The following is a 16,956-nucleotide window of genomic DNA, read 5'->3' as shown; positions in this document are numbered from 1 at the left end:
TGCCATTCAATTTTGTGCAAGGTTTTCATTCTGTCTAGTATGGCTGCAACTTGAGGGAAACACAGAAATTTCAGCACCACAGGCCTAGCTTTGTGAGCTTCAGTAGAGATTTTGGATGGCACGCGGTGGACACGTTCAATTTTTACTGCCCTCTCAAAGTGAAGAGATAAGATCTTAGGAAGCCAGGTGTTGAAAAATTTACATGTATCGGACCCTTCCATACTCTCATGGAGACCAATGATTCTCAAGTTGTTCCATCAGCAACGATTACTAAAGTCTTCTAGCTAAGTTTCTAAGCTGTGAATCGTTCGACGATCCATTTGTTGTTGATTAGTCACAACTGTATCGATTTGAGTACACTTGTGCTCTAAGGTAAGCATTTTCTGATCCAAAGCAATATTTTAGATGTTACTTAAATTCATAATTTCAGTTTTAATATCCTTTATGTCATCCTTGCTCTATGTGAGCATATTAGAGATGTGATGTAGTTAATTCTGCTACTGTGGCCATTGTCAGTATCAGCAGATTCAGAGTCATCTTTGGTAGGAGAGGGCAGATCGGGATTCAGGCGTTTCGCACTAGAATTCGCCACAAAAGCCGCCTCAATTTTAGCCAATTTTGTGTAAGGCATGCATTTTGGCAAGTGAAAAACAATGGTAGAAGCAGTAACCGGGAGCAAATGTTTGTTTTAGGTTGTTGTCGGCAGGAGCTCGTGTCTCAAGCCTCCATGTTGTTCGGGCTCTCGAGCGCCCCTTCCCCCCATGCAGAAACATCTTAAGTTAAAAAAGAAAAAAAAATCCTTCAACTTTTTTAATTCTGTGTGTTAAAGGACGTGACGAGAAGTAGGTAGTTTTACTCAAATATGTCATGTCATGTCATATCTGTTTGTACTTAGCATTTTTTAAATTTAATATTGTATCTTATTTGTCTTTATTTACTTTAAATGGTGTTTTTGTTTTATTGTAAACTGCTGTGCACACAGGCAATATAGAAAGTATTCAAACAATAGTCCACAGTAATCTGGGACTTGCTACCATGATAATTAGTTCTGATATAGATATAATCCGTTGGAGCTTTCTGCGCTCCTGCCTGTCTCCCTCGCTGGATGGCTGTTCTTCTATTCGGACAGAGTGGCGCAGAAGGCTGTTCGCGTTCCTGCCTGGTCAGGCGCCACTCCCTGAATGGCTGCCATCAGGAGTCACGGAGCAGCGCCGGACCAGGCAGGAACGCAAACAGCTCACGCCTGCCTTATGCACCACTCTGCCCGAACAAAACAACAGCCATCCAGCGAGGGAGACAAGCAGGAGCGCAGAAAGCTCCTGCTGATACAGCGCTGAACCCAACGGGCTTAAAAAAAGGTACCGGGGAGGGGGGTATTCATTCCATAAGACACAATCTTATTTCCACCTACTTTTTTTGGAAAAAAAAGTGCGTCTTATGGAGTGAAAAATACGGTAGAAAAGAACTACAATAAAAAATAAGATAGAAGAAAAAAAAAACCCCAAAGGAGTGCAATGTAGCTGCCCAAACTCACCCCCTTCCCACCAATTCAAAGGACATCTCCAAAAAACCTGATTAAAAAGAGAGCTCTTCAGGAAGGCCTAAAACTTCAAATATGAAGATTCTGTTTGCACTTCAAATAGAAAAGAGTTCAGAGTGAAGGCACAAAGGAGAAAAATGCATAATTGCTAGTAGAGATGAGTATAGTCAAATAGTATGAATGGTCAACCGGTGGCTATGTGCAGAATGAAGAGCGCGGACAGGTTTATAAGGAATTATTCTCCCCTTTAATCAAGCTGCGCTAAAGGTGTTTAGCACGGGACAGTGAGGTAAGTGCTTCGACGCTCTTAGGAATTGTATGAGTATTGGTGCATTTACTATATCAGCTATCACTAAAACCTCTGGTGCAGCTTTATAAAGAGTCCGTATATGATTAGCAAAATAGTAAGAGAGATGTGAGGACAGTGTTTCATGAGCTACTGTATTGACTGAGCCTTGTATTTAATTCAATTGCTGACTTTTGTATAGGAAACAATGTTGTAAGCAAACTGGAAAAAAGCAAAAGTATTGGTATTAGAATTTACTTGGTCAGAATTTACCCATCATTTTTCTTTTCCTACAGATCATTGGCCTTCTAAATGTTTTCACCCCACAGAAATCTTTGGAGGAATTTCAGGACCTGTAAGTAAAATGGCACGTAGGCTTTTAGGCCAATCAGGCCCTAGGATCCTGTGGGTTGGGCAGGGGAGGGGCGGGCCCGCCTATTTGGACGGAGGCGGGCCTGCTGGCCGGACATTTGAGGAGGGTGGTCCCGGGGTGGGGGGGTTCATTGGGGGGGTCCGGCAGGAGGGGTTGGGCACCCTCTTGCCGGCGATCTTAGGGGGGCTGTTGGGGGGGGTTGGGTACTCTCCTGCCGCGATTGTCGGGGGGGGGGGGGTTCTGTCATCAGGAAGGGTTGAGCACCTTCCTGCCAGCGATCTTAGGGGGGGGGGCGGTGGGGGGATCCGGCAGGAGGAGTTAGGCACCCTCCTGCCGGCGATCTTCGAGGGGGGGGCCGTTAGGGGGGCCCGGGGGGGGGGGGTTGGGCATGTTAAACCCGATTCTGTAACTGGCGCCTGCAACATGGACGTCAGTTACAGAATCGGGTTAACTTTGGGCGGGTGCAGGCCTGATTCTGAATAGGACGCCCGGGACCGGCATCCTATACGGAATCCGGGCTTTATTGTTTGGAACTACACATTTTTGACATGAATTGATGGGTATTTGGTCAGACTTTAGATATTCAAAAATTTGAGATATATGATGTAGGTATTGGTGCACGCTTGCTTTGGAGCCTTGAGTAAGCTCTACAAACAGCTTAGCTTGGGTAACTATTAAACCAGTGCTGCACATACTGAATATCTCTATTCAAAAAAATATACTGGTAAGCATATATTTTTAGGTTGCTGTGTGTATGTGCATATACGTATATATTCAATAGGTGTGTCATTCTGGACAGTAGGTAGACGGAATCTACGCCAGGTTCTCAACTCCTCCTTCTCCACAGGGCTCTGCTGCCCCTTCAGTTTTTTCCTTCTGCACATGAGCCAGAAAGTGTCTTTCTGATCTGCTCTGTATATTTCTTTATTATTTTTGATGTTTTTCCGTGGTTTTTGCAAATTTCAGTGCACCAGAGTTCCCATCCTCAGGCTCTTTTACCTCTAATTCATGCCAAATTTGCGCTGGATGGATGCCAGAAGAGTGCCCTTAAGCCACATGTAGTGCGTGAAGGGGGGGAGCTTTGGGCTTAGTCCCCTTTGAGTCTCTAGGGCTGAGGAAACTTTAGGGGACCTGTCTGCCAGGAGAAAATCTCTTCTAGAACCCTGGAACGTAAGAGTTGTGGAAGTCACAGAGCCCAAGAGACATAAGGTGGAGTTACCTGAAGGGGACTCAGCACTGCCTAGTAGGATCTTTTCTTCTGAATTTATGAATTTGTGAAATGGATGCCTGGACCTCCTGCAGCAAACTCATCAGCCATTGTGATGGAACAGCGGCATTGGATAGGAACAAAGTGGATTTGTTCCTACCTCCCAAAAGCCACTAGACTACCAGTTTTTTAAGTTAGGCCCAGGAAGGACCGGAAGGACCTTTGGGTGATTGGGGGGTGGTTGTGCTGCTTTTAACATTTTTTCAGATAGTGCTATTTCTCTGTCTTTTCCTGAATAGATTATAAACTATAATTGGGTTTCTATATCCCAGTTGTTGCTTTCTATGAACCACATCTCCGTGACTGATCTTTAATCCAAACCAAATTCCTTATTTACAGTTCCCCATACTCTGAGCATTAGTGTACATAGTTTCCAGATGTTGCCCTTTTTTCCCATTTCTATACAAGTACTTACTGTTGCCTGAGAACTTTGCCCACTCATTTTTATCAATCCTAGTTGAAAACCTTCCTCAGTAGGCTTTTTGGTCTGTTTTGGAAGACATTTTGCCCCCTCTTCGATAGATAGATCATTACAAGTTTGTGTTGTCATTTTTATATGAAAGATATGCATGCAATCTGTGACTTGAACCAATACTGCTCCATTCTTGCCATATAAACATGTATTGCTGGTATGCCTCTCACATATAGGCTCTCGGGGGATGGGGGTGGGAGGTGGGGAGGTGCTCCAGTAACAGAGTGTCATATGTAAACCCAACCTTTCCATCTTATAAACTTTCGGAGGTGTAGGAGAGATTTTATCAGATCCTTCATCCAGGAATGCTTCCTTGACAATACTGTGAAATTTGGAAGGAAAACCTCAGCTAGGAGTAAGTGGCCTCTAGCTTAAATTGTCAGCAGGAGCTGCTTAAAGAGTATATATTCATTAAAGCTTAGTGATACTGTAGTTTGAAAAAAAATAAATCATTATGAGCATGGCTTGAGAAGCATAAAATTTATCCTAAGACAAGCAGGCACCATATTCTCACATACGGAGCCCGGTACGGACAGTCTGAAAAGTGAACTGTCACTTTAAAAAACTTTTGAAGTGCTTGTGACTATCCGCACCGCACATGTGCAACTGCCTTCCTGCCTGAAGAGGTTTGTGGTACCTCAGTTCTTCATTTTTCACGGAGTGAAGAAGTAACTTTTGACTGAACTCCCTTTAGTCAGCGTTGCCTTCCCGCTTCGCGTACTTTTCTTCTCTTTTCATTTGTTCTTTTTGAGACAAGTGGGAAGAGGAAACTTTCTTTTTCCATTTCAAGTTTCTCAGTGGTTTTTCATCAAAAATTGAGTTTAGTTTTGCTGAATTAATTTTCCTGTCCATGTCAAAATCTTTGATGGGTTTTAAGAAGTGTGGTAGGTGTCTGGTCTATTTCTATTGCCGACCCTCATACCTTGTGTCTTCAGTGTTTAGACCCCCAGACACCTCATCAAGACTTGTTCTCGGAGTTCCTCTTTAAAGTTGTGCTCAAAGCCCGTTGCGCTCAGCAGGTACAGTTGCATGGCACTACCATGGATGCCGCTAGATATTCTCAGCCGTCAACATCGAAGACTCCAACATCGACATCGCAGGAGATTCCGGCATTGGGGAAGCCAGCTAAGAAGCTATCTGCTTCCAAACTAGCATCACAGGTCTCTATATCATCGAGTCCCTTGATGCAGACCAAAAAACGATACCACCGCTCCCCAGCTTTGCAGGTTGTCTTTCCTCCATGGTGATCAAAAGTCTGGGAGTTATTTTAGATACATCTTTAAAATTCCGCAGTCATATCTCTTCAGTTATTAAGATTATATTTTTCAGGATCAGGATGGTCCTAAAATTACAAGACCTGCTGTCACCTGCGAATTTTAGACTGGTTATGCCAAGCTATGTTTTGCCGCACTTAGACTATTGCAGTTCGCTTCTATGTGGCCTACTGAAGAATTCATTAAGGGCTCTAGAAGTGGCTCAGAACACATCTGCTAGGATAATAGCCAGATTACCTCGCTACTCACATGTCACACCTGTACTGGCTAAACTTCATTGGTTGCCAGTTGCATGGCGAATACAATTCAAAATTTTGACTTTTGTTCTTAAATCTGTTTCTGACTTGTTACCGAAGGTGATTGCCTCTTTATTACAAGCATATGTTCCTTGTCACCCTCTGAGATTTCAAGCTAGAGACCTTTTGATTGTTCCTCCACTTCGTTCGGTCACTAAGGTCGTAAATCGATCCCGAATGTTTCATGTGGCTGGATCTTCATTGTGAAACTCAATTCCAAACTCTATTTGTTTAATTTCTGATCTTTTGGCCTTCCGGAAAAGTTTGAAAGCTTTTTTTCCTGATTGACCTTTTCAAACCTAGGCAATGTGTCATTTTAGCAGTTATTTGCCCATATTTGTTTTAAGGAGCAGGTCTCGGGCTGTAAATTACATTCTGTATTGCATGGTGGTCTGTTGAGTTTTGTTTTAATTATGTATGTATGACTGTCACCCGCATAGATGCTGGATATGCAGGCTACAAGTGTTTTAAATAAATAAATAAAGCTGCTGCACCGATGGTACCGGCTGTTGAGCCATCAGTACTGGTGCCTTCGTTTAGGGAGAGACTCTGAGTTTTTCCAGATGGAGCTCGGTGATATATTTAAACTGCACTGCCTGCTGGTGCTTTTATCGGCTCCCTTGGTTCCGGCCCAGCTTAAGCATAACATTACAAGGCCTAAAGGTACCACTGTCAGCTGTCCATCAGAGCATCACACCTCTTATAGACTCTCCTGTAAGGAATTGTTGCTCACCCTCTTGACAACGTTCAACCTCCAGGCATCGATCTCCACATCAATGTTCTTATCGATGCTCCTTCTCGAGGTATTGATCTCTTCCTTAGACAAATCGATGATCAAGATGTTGATCTTCATGACGTTGATCTCAAACTTCAAAGTGTAAAAGGAATACTCATCGATCCTCTTGCTCATCTTCATCATAGTAGTACCGAAAACGTACCCATCATTCTTTGTGACGTTCGATGTCGTCAACTCTCCTGTATTATTCAGACCTACGCTCTGACTCGGATTATTCATCTGCTTTATCTGCGCCTGAGTCTTCTGACATCCCTTCAGACCCATCGCTGCAGAAAACACTTCCTCAACAGAGATCTCCTACAGAAAGACTTTCCTTTACCAAATACATTAGACAGCTTGGAAAACTTTGCCTGTTAGATTGGAAGTTGACATACCTACAGTGTGGAGTACTTGGAGGCTTTAGATTATGTTGAACCTCCTAAAGAGCTTTTAAAATTACTGTTACATGGCATTCTTAAAGAGGCTCTTTTCAAAAATTGGGAAATGCCTCTGACCATTACTGTTGCTCCAAGAAATCTGGATTCCTTATACAGAATCATTTCTTGTCTAGGGTTTGATAAGTTACAGCTTCAACATCAGTCTTTAGTGGTGGAATCAACCCTTAAAATATCTTCCAAAGTTTATGCATCAGCAACTCAAGGTTGTGAGGGCCATACTATGGACAAATTTGGACGGCGCCTATATCAGAATTCCATGTTGGAGAGCAGACTCCTTAATTACAATTTCTACATTTCCTGTTATCTAAAACAACTGGTGAGACAGTTGCCTAACTTTGACCAGTACATTCCTAAAGAACATCTTGCACAATATCAGCAACTTGTGAGAACTCTCTCACAGACTAGACCGCCACCTCAGAGAAAGCAGAAACAACAATGATCTCAAAAACCTAAGACGATAGCTCCTCAAAAGCCTACCCAGTCTTTTTGATGCACTTCTCAAGAGCATAGCCGTTGTTCCCCTATCTCAGCCTCTTCCTCAACCAATCGGAGGTCGTCTACAAATATACCATCAATGTTGGAATCTGATAACAACCGATCTGTGAGTCCTCAAAGTCATCAGAGGGTTACTCTCTTCATTTTCTCTCCAAACCTCCAAATCATCCAAGATAGTCCTCTTTGAACCTTCAACAGACTACCCTGCTTCTTCAGGAAATAGAGGCACTTCTTCAACTAAATGCCATATAAGTAGTGCCCCCTCCTCAAATAAATCAGGGGGTTCTACTCCAGGTATTTTCTCATCCCAAAGAAGACGGGAAGTCTCCGTCCAATTCTCAACCTCCGTTAACTCAGCAAGTTCCTAGTCAAAGAAAAGTTTTGAATGTTATCCCTAGGAACTCTGTATCCTCTTAGATCAAAATGATTGGCTATGCTCTCTAGATCTAAAAGAAGCATATACACATATGCCAATTCACCCAGATCACAGAAAATTTCTGAGATTTCGAATTGCCCATCGCCACTTTCTACCCTTCGGCTTGGCCTCCTCTCCAAGAGTTTTCACCAAATACCTTGTAGTAGTGGCAGTAGTAGTGGCAGCAACTTTAAGGAATCAGGGATTTAAAGTTTTCCCCTTATCTCGACGATTGGCTCATAAAACATGCCTCCCCTCAAGGGGTTCACTCAGCAACGCAATCAACCATCCTGTTCCTTCAACATTTAGGGTTCGAAGTCAACTTTCTGAAATCTCAACCTCACTCCTCTCAGACTCTTCAGTTCATAGGAGCTCTCTTAGACACCATACAGCTCAGAGTATTTCTGCCTCAACAACGACAGGACAATCTACTTCAGCTTTGCCATCAAGTCTGCCATCTGCCGTCCATCCCAGCCGCACAAATGATGAAATTTTTAGGTCGCATGGCATCCACAGTCCATGTTACCCCCTTTGCGAGACTTGATCTCGGAATATCTCTGTGAACTCTGGCATCTCAGTGGTCTCAAGCTCTTGACCCTTTCTCTCAGAAGATTATAGTCACATCATCGCTTCATCAATCTTTGCAATGGAGGATGAATTCCTCAAATCTTTCCAAAGAGTTGCTCTTTCAAGTGCCTCTTCACAAGTTGTGATGTATTACATCAACAAACAAGGAGAATTGAACTCTGTCAGGAGGCCAAAAAGATTAGTAGTCATTCAAAATATATTCCTAAAAGCTGTCTATGTTCAGGAAGCACAGAATACTCTCCTCTAGATCCTCCCAAAAACTGAAACTATCTTTCCCATCTATAAAAGGTATATCCCGCGCAGGAAAACTTGGAACATCCCTCCCCTTTAGAACCACAGAACTCTGGAACAACCTCTCATCCCCGCTCAGAAATTCTAGCTCCTTCCAATCCTTCCGCAAACACTTGAAAACTTGGCTCTTTTCAAAAATCTAATCACCCCCCGTTCTCTAGTACCCTGTCCCTCTCTATCTTCTCAGTCCCTCTCCTATATCCATCTTTGTAGTTCCTTTCCTCTCAACCTCTGTAAACCGTGCCGAGCTCTGCACTTGCGGAGATGGTGCGGTATACAAACCTAAGGTTTAGTTTAGTTTAGAATACGCTTACCGACAAACTCAGCAGATTTTTGCGGCCACATGGGTGGACACTTCACTCCAGAGTCGTGCATTACATATTTTCTCTGTTGGAGACTCCCGAGATAGACCTATTTGCGTCCCCCCAACAATCACAAACTGCCTCAGTTCTGTTCCAGGCAATACTCTACTCATCGTCTGGAGGCAGATGCCTTTTTTCCTGGATTGGTCGGACAAGTTCCTCTATGCATTTCCACCAATTCCTCTCATTCTGAAAACACTGGTCAGGCTCAAGCAGTAATCAGCCACTATGATCCTCATAGCTCATTAATGGCCTGGGCAACTGTGGTTCTCCCTTCTACTTCAGCTCACAGTCAAGGATCCAATACCTCTGCAGATCTTTCCGTCTCTTCTCACGCAGAGTCAAGGGTCTCTTTTACATCCCAACCTACAGTCATTACACCTGACAGCTTGGTACCTCTCAGCTTGACCTAAACAGTCACTGATCTTTCTACTCCTGTTAGTCATTTTAAATGTGTCCAGGAAACCTTCTACACAGCAGTGCTATCAACAGAAGTGGACATGATTTTCCCCATGTTGTGGTCCTCAATATCTTGTTGCGTATCCTCTCCTGTATCTTCTGTGTTGGACTATTGTGACAGGGAGAGTCCTGTCAGGCTGGAAGAAACCCTGCAGTGCTCTAAAACTATCCCTAAACTTGCTCCTAGAAGCAGGCAGGTTAAGGAAACTGCTCTGCAGAATTTATCCCCAGTGAAAGGCAGCCCAAAAGTGACCCGATTATACTTATCCAGTTCTAGTGTAGGGAATGCTAAAGGCAAAGACCTACAAGTACCAGCAGGCACCAAAACGGTGATAGCAAAACCCACAAAGGGATTAGCTCCTGCAATCAGCTCTGCTGGGGGCAGGGCTAGTCAGTAGGGATAGCTATCTAGGCTCATTAGTAAATCACCAGAGAACCACAGGTGTTTCTAGAGGCAATCAGCTCAATGCTAGAGAAAAGGGTGTAGTCCCTAGGCCAGGGGGGCAGCCACAAACTTACAGCATACCTGAATCATTGGAGAGAAGCAGACTCATGCAAGCCCGAATTCAGAAGGCAGAGACCAGAGTTTCCCAAAGCAGGCAGGTAGAAAACCTCAGAACTGAAGCCTCTAATCAATATTCTGAAGGTACTGAATATGATGTGGAAATGCCAGAAGAAATGTTAGTAAATGATACTGAAATGGAGCCTGAGGAATTAAGCATGTTTGAAGGCATGGTCACAGAGTGAAGTTTGAGAGAAGTAAAAGCTATTTCTGATAATGTGTGGTGTTGCCTCACAAAACAAATTAAAAGAAGAATCAGGAATTACTGCTGATTTAACTAAGGGTAACAGAAGAGTTAAGAATCACTGCTTCTGGATTTGCATAATCACAAGAGAACTGTGGGGGAACCTGTCCAAGTAGTGCAAGCAGGTTGCAGGTTCCAGGACTTTAAATTGCAGTTATTTTTGGTGATTTGGAAACTGGCAGAGCACAGCTGGGTGAAGGCACCTTTGTGGAGTTTTTGTATGCCATCAATTGTTGGAATTGATTGGGCAGGGAATAAGCATGGTGGGCTAACAGGCTGTTTAGCCACCAATGAGAGTTTTTTTATGTTTTGAATTGCACTACAGTATAAAGCCAGAAAATAAAGTCATCTTAAAATTCATACTAAAACACCTGTGCTGGACCTTTTTATTTGATGCAGACACCCCTCTACTCCATGCCTCATTCAACCGCTCGGCTGAGGTTTGGATGACCCAGGTCAGGACTCGAGCTAATCCAGGCCAGATCTTACCCGGTCACACTATCTACTTCACTTATCCAATTTAGGTCTTAAAACCACTTCAGTCAGAATCCATCTGAATGCTTCTCAGTGCTTTCCATATACCAGTCGACAATAAATCTCTGGCTGAACACCCTCTTTTCTCTAGGTTTATGAAAGGACTTTTCAATATCAAACCACCTCTCACGCCACCTCCAGTGATTTTAGATATTAATGTTGTTCTCACTAGATTGATGAAGCCTCCATTTGAACCAATGTCTTCTGCTCATCTGAAATATCTCACTTGGAAAGTGATATTTTTAATCTTAGTCACTTCTGCACGTCGAGTGAGTGAACTTCAAGCCTTGGTGTCGAACCCACCCTTTACAGTTTTCCATCATGATAAGGTGATCCTCTGCACCCATCCAAAATTCTTACCTAAAATAGTCATAGAATTTCATCTAAATCAATCTATTGTCTTCCAGTGTTCTTTCCAAAGCCTCATTCTCACCAGGGAGAAACAGCGCTTCATAACTTGGACTGCAAATGAGCCTTGGCTTATTACTTACAACGGACTAAGTCACACAGATCATCTCCTCAAATGTTCATCTCATTTGATCCTAACAAGTTGAGCCGGCCTGTAACCAAGAGAACTGTTTCCACCAGGTTAGTGACCTGTATTTCCTTCTGCTATGCTCAGTCTGGGCTTCAGCTCGGAGGTCGTGTAACAACACATAAGGTTTGAGCTATGTCAGCTTCAGTTGCTTTCTTACGTTCCACTCACATGGATGAAATCTGCAAAGCAGCTACTAGGTCCTCAGTTCACACATTCACCTCTCACTACAGCCTGGAATCCTATTCTAGAAAAAATGTTCACTTTGGCCAAGCAGTATTAAAAAAATTTATTCTCTTAAATCCCATTACAGTAAACTAAAGAGTCCCTTATGTAAGAATATGCTGCCTGCTTGTCCTAGAATAAAACACAGTTGCTTACCATAACAGGTGTTATCCAGAGACAGCAGGCAGATATATCCACATCCTTCCCACCTCTCCTGGTTGGCTTCTTAGCTTGCTTATGGAACTGAGATATTGTGAGCTTCTACGGGCGGGAAGGCAGTTGCGCAAGTGCGGTGTGGATAGTCGCAAGCACTTTAAAAGTTTTTTAAAGTGACAGTTAACTTTTCAGACTGTCTGTACCTGGCTCCAGGGATGACGACACCCATATGTGAGAATATCTGCCTTCTGTCCCCAGAAAATATCTGTTACAGTAAGTAACTGTACTTTATGAAGTAACACAGAATTAGATTTTTCAGCTGATATTTAAAGTGATTTAAGAGGGCAGGAAAGGCTCCTTCCTGCTTTAATTGCCTGGGGGTCGTCTAACTTCCAATATTTTTCAGCATTTAACTGGGAAATGGCAAGGAATTTCAGCTTTGACTAGCTCAAGTCAGGAATGGTACAGGGGGTGGCATTGGAGAGGACTTGGGGCTTATGTAGATGACAGCAATATTCATTGCCCAGACCTGCATAGCTAAATGACTGAATTTAGGACAACTTTTGAGCTATCCTAAATTCACCTGCTCCACTATGAGGGCCCCCAGCACTGAATATCGGCCGGGACCCAAATAACTATTTAAAGACTCTGGAGCCCTAGGAACCTCCTCCCCAGCCCTTGAAAAAGTCCCCCTTCCCAGTCTAGAAGAACCCCTTCCCCTGGGTCTAACGTAGTTTTCTTTTGATCCAGATATTTAGGGCCTGTGCTCAGGCATGATGTGGCAATAAATATTTGGGGCTATTTTTACCCAAAGTAGTCAGTGTTTAAAAGAACTTCCTGCTTGCCATGGGCTGAATATCTACCCCTTTCAGTACTTTTTATATTCTAAGGAAAATGTAGGAGCTTCTTAAATTTCAACACTTTGGAGAGACTATGCACAATAGACTTTTCCATTTGTTTAAGCATTATTTTTGATCTCTTTAACAGTTACATAGTGATGGAACTCATGGATGCTAATCTGTGTCAGGTGATTCAAATGGAGTTAGACCATGAGCGTATGTCCTACCTTCTATATCAGATGTTATGTGGAATTAAGCACCTTCACTCTGCTGGAATCATACACAGGGTAAGGAGAATGTCTTTCATACTTTAAACTCGTGCAGAATTTTATCATTCATATTGGGTGGGTGAAGAAAAAAATGCTGTATATCTTTTGGCTACCAATAAAAAAGTATCTCTTCTTGTTAGTTTGCCCATTTTTCTGTCAAAGTATTATCTGTGAATGTGCATTTTGTACGCTGATATTTGTTTCCATCTCAGGATTTGAAACCAAGTAACATAGTTGTAAAATCAGACTGCACACTTAAGATTTTGGATTTTGGATTGGCAAGAACAGCTGGGACAAGCTTTATGATGACACCTTATGTAGTAACACGCTATTACCGAGCACCAGAGGTCATCCTTGGTATGGGATACAAAGAGAATGGTGAGTGGAAACCAGCACTTCATGTGCTTATCCCGTACTTTCAATATTTTTTTATCTCAAGAAATAGGAAATATAAATAGATGGTCATGTACAGTACAGTGCTTTGTAAAAGTTGTCATACCTTAATACATTTTTCACATTTTGCTATCTAAAAACAATTGGGGAAAGCATGTATGGAATTCTAGCTGTGCGATAAAGGGGTAACTGGTAGATTAAGGGATCCTTTTACTAAGCTGCATAGGTGCTAAAACACATATAATGCAGCAAAAATGGAGTAACGGTGTCATTCGATACCTTCAAAATGTGCAAGTGATAACGACATACTAAAACATTTTTTGAGGGGGTCTGTTGGGGTGGAGAGTGAGCATTGTTGTGCTAATCAGCACATCTACATAACTGCTGTAACCAATTAATGTATGGATACTGTGAGCTCTTACCACTTACAAAATGGGTAGTGTTAAGTACTTATGTGGTAATTTTTTTTTTTTTTAAATGGTTGCATGCTAATGGCAATATTAGCACATGGATATGAACTAATGTGCACACAGATGATTATATAACACACACCTTCTAACACTTCTTAGTGCTCAAAGAACCGTTTTTAGCTTATGAGACTGCTGGGTGAGCAGAATTTTTAGCCCACTACTGATACGGCTCAATTCTCAATCATTGCACTGGGCCCTGTAGTATCGATAAGTATAATACTCTCTTGCTTTTTTTGATCTTTTTTATATACTTTTTTTCTTTTTAAATGCTCAACTTCAAAACAGACTTAGTGCAGGGGTTCAACGGGTCCTGACGTGTTTCGCCATGCTGCCTCAGAGAACCCGCATCAACACAAAGTTAATTCTGCCCCACCATGTCTGCAAAACATAAAAACAATACAAACAGTATACCCAATGTTCTAGCTAATTTATCACTACTACTCTTATATAAAATTCTAGCACACGCTGATACACAGTACCTGTGTTTACTTCAACTGCTCTTGCTAAGACGCTGACCCTACAAACTTCACCCCTTTTATACAACATCCACCCAAACAGGACGCGACCCATCTAAACTCCATCTCCTGCCTTCCTGATAGGTCAATGCTCCTCTCAGAATGTCAATTACAAACATTAAAAGTAATTTTAAAGAGAAATTGGGTGAGGCAAAGTCATTCCTTATAGGATTTGAAGTTTGTAGTTTTGGAGGAGATGTGCTTGCCCCGGGGAGGTAATTTGACAGTCAGACTGTGGAGGAGGCAGCAGGAATGGATATTTAGATGGCAGACAGTCGAACCCATGGGGTTAAATAGAGAAGTGGAATGTCAAGCTTTTTTGGGATCATGATTTAATGAGGGTTGGTGGTTTTTATTTTAAAAAATCTCTCTTTAAAATTACTTGAGCGTTGGAGCTTTTACCACAGCGACCCGCAATAAGAAACTCTTAACACAGCTTGATAAAAGAGGACCTAAATGAACAAAGTAGTAATTTAAATACTGTGCTTACTCAAGTTCCCTTTGTCTAATATTACATTCTATAGAATGATCAGAAACCATTCAGTGTGACACATATGCAGTAATAGGAGAAATCGGGGCGGGGGATATGACTTTTTCACCACAGTGTAACTGCTACTCCCTTATAATATTCAAAATATGTAGTTTTATTGATTGCTTGTGTTTACTGTGTTTCATATCTAACAGAATTTGGTGCTTGTGTTTTTAAAATGTTTTCACAGTATTTAGTATGTGTTATGCTACCAAAAGTTGAATTCCTTATGGCCTCTTTTACAAAACCGCGCTAGTGGCCCCGTAGCCCATAGAGATTTAAAGGGCTTCGGGGCTGTTGCCATGCGGCAGCCACTAGCGCGGCTTTGTAAAAGAGGCCGTTAATTTATCCTCAGGCATGTTATAAGCAAACTGATTACCAGGAGTTGGAACCAATTGGCTTTTTTTTTTGTCCCCATGGGAACTCATTTTTCCATCCCATCAAATTCTTTTCCTGCCCCTGCCCCATTCCTGCAAGCATTGTTCTCATCTGCACAAGCCTCAAACACTTGAAAATCATAAACATTTGAGGCTTGTGCGGTTAAGGCAGAGCTTACAGGAATGGGACAGCAACAGCGACACAAGGACGGGACGGGGAAATTGAGTTCCTGTGGGGTTGGGGAAAAATCCCAGTGGAGATCTGCATCCTGGAGCAGAAGGGGGAGGGTACTGGTGAACTACTATGTCTTTCAACAAGCTTGCATGCTGCTATACAGGATACTGCTGCTTCTGTTATGCTGGTTCTGCAGTTTCAAAAAAATCATGCAGAGGTTGCTGTTCCATACTTTACCACCTTTGCATGAAAAAAAATAGAATTTCTTCAATCTGGTGTTTCTTCCCCACCTGAAGAATCCGTGCTGCAATTAGATGGGAGAAAAAGGATAAGGGCATCGGACATTCAGTATATGAGGATCATGTTGAAATGTTTAAGTCTTTTTCAGGTTTAAAAAGGAAAAATATGTTTCTGAAATATAGGGCTCCTTTTAGGAAGGTGCACTAGCATTTTTAGCGCATGCTATATTGGTGCGCTACATGGAAAATACTACACGCCAGCTACACGGAAAATACTAACGCCAGCTTTATGGATGCGTTAGCGTCTAGCATACACGGCATTGTAGCACGCTAAAACCACTAGTGCACCTTCGTAAAAGGAGCCCATAGTTCTACTTTACAGAAATGCTCAGTAATGCACTTTGTCCTTTTTTTTAACTTTATGAATGATATGATAAATATTACTTTATCTTCTAGAGACTGTCAGTAAATTGTTTTTTTTCAGGGTTCTCCAAAATATATTTATAATCCCCAGTAAACATGTATACAGAACATACCTAATATATCTTTTCTATTTTGAATAGAAAGAGGTTTGACTCAATGGCTTGAATAATAAAGTTTCTATGATTTTCAAATTGACATTAAAAAAACATTTTAAATCATGAAATTCTAAAATGGAAAAGCATAATGGGGGAATTTTTATATCAAGATGCTTAGGTTAATAGGGCAGGAAAGTACCTTGTTTAGGCCTGTGTGTCTATAAAATACAAGCACAAATCTTGTAAAAATTGTGCCTGGATTGAAAGCGAAGACATAATGCCTGCTTGAGAGTAGATGTAAATATTAGCATGTGCTTTATAAAAATACATGCATAAATCACAGCTTTGCCCTAACGCTTCTGCTGAGCGTGCCTATTGTAAAGTTACTCTTGAGTGCCCTTTTAAATTCTGTGAAGCTGGTTAGTAGTGATGAGCAGAACCATTTTATTTTCCAGCATTTCACTGCTGAATACTGAAAACATTTTTTTGCATGTAAGTTAGAACAGCAGAAATCTCCTTGGAGCTTGTGAGCTGTCAGGTGGCAAAATACACAGGAAAGATCGGGTTTTTTTCAGTTGCCATTTGGTGGCTGGTAACCAAGATTTCTGCTGTTGTGAACGATCTGTTTTCTGCAATTTGTAATAATGCTGCTCTGCTCTGCTTCCTTCATTTCCAATGACTTTTGTTTTATTGCTTTGCTGTTTCCTTTTCTGCTGCCACACGTAGTGGATTTATGGTCTGTGGGGTGCATTATGGGAGAAATGGTTTGCCACAAAATCCTCTTTCCAGGAAGGGACTGTATCCTTGTGCTGCTGCAGCAGTTTGAATTTTAACTGGCTCATGCAAGGGTAGTTGGGGTTGGAAAGGCAACTACATCAAGTGAATGTAAAAATCTGGTGTCTACATTTTTGAGCAAATATAAATTTTTAGATAATAACCTATCCATTCCTTTGTACCTGCACCTAGCAGCAGGACATACAGTCTCTAGTAGTTGTTGGGCTGCTTTTCCTTTCACTCATTGTCAC

General features: G+C 42.0%; 1 protein-coding gene across 4 annotated transcripts in view; it reads left to right on the top strand.

The window, feature by feature from the left end:
- The window catches only part of MAPK8 (mitogen-activated protein kinase 8), an 84,613-nt gene that overhangs the window by 30,075 nt on the left and 37,582 nt on the right, over nt 1-16,956 (top strand). For 3 of the 4 annotated variants that reach the window (XM_033942082.1, XM_033942084.1, XM_033942086.1), the window contains 3 exons: nt 2,123-2,181; nt 12,595-12,733; nt 12,928-13,093. In XM_033942082.1, the coding sequence (XP_033797973.1) occupies nt 2,123-2,181; nt 12,595-12,733; nt 12,928-13,093 (364 nt within the window). Of the gene's footprint in view, nt 1-2,122; nt 2,182-12,594; nt 12,734-12,927; nt 13,094-16,657; nt 16,730-16,956 lie in introns of all 4 variants that reach the window. The other variant, XM_033942085.1, reaches the window with a different exon arrangement.

This window comes from Geotrypetes seraphini, chromosome 4, assembly GCF_902459505.1.
Source record: "Geotrypetes seraphini chromosome 4, aGeoSer1.1, whole genome shotgun sequence".
NCBI lineage: Eukaryota > Metazoa > Chordata > Amphibia > Gymnophiona > Dermophiidae > Geotrypetes > Geotrypetes seraphini.
This window is presented reverse-complemented; position numbering and strand designations above follow the sequence as displayed.